This window comes from Myotis davidii, unplaced genomic scaffold (assembly GCF_000327345.1).
Source record: "Myotis davidii unplaced genomic scaffold, ASM32734v1 scaffold38, whole genome shotgun sequence".
Lineage (NCBI taxonomy): Eukaryota > Metazoa > Chordata > Mammalia > Chiroptera > Vespertilionidae > Myotis > Myotis davidii.
In genome coordinates, this window is record NW_006291383.1 from 5,296,288 (window position 1) to 5,299,472 (window position 3,185).

At 58.4% G+C, this 3,185-nt stretch overlaps 1 protein-coding gene across 2 annotated transcripts in view; it reads right to left on the bottom strand.

The window, feature by feature from the left end:
- Positions 1–1,036: 1,036 nt before the first annotated feature.
- MYL9 (myosin light chain 9) overlaps positions 1,037–3,185 on the bottom strand; it is a 6,508-nt gene continuing 4,359 nt past the window's right edge. For both annotated transcript variants that reach the window (XM_006764523.1, XM_006764522.1), the window contains exons 3-4: positions 2,617–2,778; positions 1,037–1,736 (exon numbers count right to left, since the gene is read on the bottom strand). In XM_006764523.1, coding sequence (XP_006764586.1) covers positions 1,564–1,736; positions 2,617–2,778 — 335 coding nt within the window. In that variant the 3' untranslated portion in view covers positions 1,037–1,563. The remainder of the gene's footprint in view (positions 1,737–2,616; positions 2,779–3,185) is intronic.

Genomic DNA, 3,185 nt, shown 5'->3' on the forward strand with positions numbered 1-3,185 from the left:
TGGAACTTGATTGGAGCTGGCTCTGTGTCTAGTTGAGGTCAGGGACTCATCGGGCTCAGTTTGGAGGCAAGAAGGGTTTCGTGGGGTTCTGACTAGGGCCTAGTGCGGAGGTAGAGCAGAGGCTGTAGGTGGTTAGGGCCTCCTGGGCCAGGGTGGGGTCCCCTTAGTGCTCAGCACTCCCTTGGTGCTGATTTCAGGACTTTACTGTGTGCTGTGGCTGAATGGCTCTGGGTGACCCTCAGGGAAGGCAGCAGGACCAAGCCAGGCAGGCCCTCACCTGCTCCCTGACCTTTGCTGGGGTCAGGTGGGATGTGTCCAGTCCTGGCCTGACCCCCTAGCGGTCCCGAAGGTGGGTCAAGCCCTCCCTGTGCCCCACTTACACTAGGTGACCGTAGGTAGTCCCTGCCCTTCTTAGTTCATTCTGGCAATATTTCCATTCCTCCTAAGCCCCAGGCACTGTTGTCAGTGTCCCTATCATTCAAAGCAAGGGGGATCCCAGCCCTGCCAGACTCCTGCATGTGTAAAAAGCTGTGCCAGCTGTATTGCCAGTCATGTGACTGAAATGACCCTCTAGCCATGGCGGGTGCAGTACAGAGCACCCCTGGTGGCTGCCTGGAGCTGACCTCAGGAATCTGTGAAACCAGCTCATTCCCACCTCCATCCCGGAGCTACTGGGATGTGCCCTTCCCAGTTTCCAAAGACTGTTTTTCCAGGAACACTGACGTGGCCCTGGAGATGCAGACTCTAGTCCTAATGGCCGTATGACCTTGACCCCTACCCCCTCAGGGGCCCAGAACCCCCACTGGGATTTGCTATGGCGATTCCTATAGTTCCTCCCACTCTGCCCTCTACCTCCCAGGAGGCTGTTTCCCTCAGCACCTCTGTCCACTCCAAGCTGCTGGTCTGGTCGCAGCTGGACCTTGGGAGTCGGGGCTGTAGGGGAGGAATGGGCAGCCACTGGGGATGGGAGAAGGTGGGAGGTGGTTTGGAGTCTCTTGGGCCCTTATTTCACAGACCACAGACACACGGACCAAAGCAGTGTTCATCCTTCTATTAGACTCCGCCTCTCGGAGGAGCCCACTCCCCGTGGGTGGGGTGTTCTGGGCAGGGCAGGGGGGCTCTGTCACCCTGTCCTTGGGAGGACCGTGCGGGGTGAGGTTCGTGTTTGTGGCAGTGTCTGGGAAAGGGCTTCATGCCCCGTGGGGTGCACTTGAAGTGGTGCACAGGGCCCTTCCTGTGGGGAAAGCCCGGGGATGGGCAGGCAGCAGCCGAGCCTGGGCTCTCCTTCAGGGCCTTCCCGTGGCACCTTCAGGCCCAGCCCTCTGGCCCAGCTCCCTAGATGATCCTTCCTTGGAGGGCCAGTGGGCACACCTGCCTCACAGCGGCTGTGTGATCCTTGCCGGGCACTGCCTCTCTGGGCCTGTTTCCTCCACTGGGAGCTGGGCCCTAACCCCTCAGAGGGAGGCTCCCCTAAGTGGGTACCCTGGGCACAAGCAGGTGCAGACTGTGTGTGTGTGGAGCAGGTGACTGGGACAGGGGCTGGACATGGGGGCCTTGGGAGGCCTAGTCGTCTTTGTCCTTGGCACCGTGTTTGAGGATGCGGGTGAACTCCACGTAGTTGAAGTTGCCTTTCTTGTCAATGGGTGCCTCGCGGTACATCTCGTCCACTTCCTCGTCTGTGAAGCGGTCACCCATGGTGGTGAGCAGCTCCCGAAGATGGTCCTCATGGATAAAACCTGGGGGTGGGGCCAAGGTACATGAGATACAGGGACGCAGGCTGGGACACAGCCACATCCCCTACCCCTCAGCACTCCCACCGGTCCTTGTAGACCTTGTAGCAGATTGGGGGGAGGGCGGGGGTGGGGAACAACCCTGGCTTCTCGTCAGTTTTAGCTCACCAGGGCCCCAGAAGGTAGAGTTCTGCAGTGGGGTTGTCTGGGAGGTGTTTCTGTGGGGAACTTGGGGCTCAGGGTGGGGGACTAGGTTTGTCCTGCTTTTGGAGCATGAGCCCCAGAGTTCTACTGCCCGAATTTGAATGCTGATCCCCCTTCCTCCTAGCTGTGTGACTTGGGGCAAGTTACTTACCCTCTCTGGTGTGCCTGTTTGAACTGGAAAATGGGGGTGAAAACAGTGTTGTGAAGGCAGTCAGGAAAATGTTCTGAGCACACTTAGGCCTGTGGTCCCCAAGAAACTGCTGAAACTACCACCGCCAGCCTCGCCCTGGCTTGTCCCTGGGAAAAACTAGCTGTGGGATGGGAAGTCCTTCTGAAGATTTGAGGATGTAGGCTGGTGTCTGTACCTTGTCGGCCAGCAGGGCCTGAAACCGTTTGGTTTCTGGAAAGATCTAAAGCAGAGACAGCGTGTGTTGGGTCAGCAGGTGAACTGAGAAGTGGCAAGCTTGGTGGATGTGGACTGTTTGGGCTTAGCATTTGGAAAGGGAACAACGTGTCTTTTACAGTTCTGGTGCCAAAACCAGCAAATGGGCGATTTCTGTTCTGGCCTGTGGGGGCAGCGGCCCCAAAGCCCCAGCGTGACCCAGCCCCACGTGCATACATGGGGGTGCCCAGGTGAGGGGCTCAGCCCCAGCTCCGTCCAGGCCTCCAGGAGGCTGCCCACCTGAGGCCTCTTCGTCGAAGCAGGCAAAGGCATTGCGGATCACGTCCTCGGGGTCCGTGCCGTTCAGCTTCTCCCCAAACATGGTCAGGAACATGGTGAAGTTGATGGGTCCGGGGGCCTCGCTCATCATGCCCTCCAAGTACTCATCCGTGGGGTTCTTCCCTGTGGTGAGGGAGGCATTCATGCCTATTGTCAGCGCCAGTCCCCTCCCACCTCCCTGGCCCTCCCTTTGAGGCCCAGTGTGTGAGTCCTACAGACCGGTGATAGGAAGTTGTGTAAACTGGTAGGCATCTTGCTGGGCAGCCAGCTGTCTGACTGCTCTCTCTTTGGGGTTCTCATGGGAGCCTTGATGCGTCCCCTCCTTTGGGCTGGATCTCTGAGAGTGGGAATGCTCTTGAACATGTAAGAGCTACCATCTGCTGACTGCTCACTGTGTCCGCTGCTTCACCGGCCTTATTGCACTTAACTTGGCACCTCCCTGTATGGCCAGTGTTCCTACACCCACTTCACGTGTGTGGAACCTGAGGCACAGAGGTGAGGTGACTGTGGTCTCACGGCAAGGAAAGAGG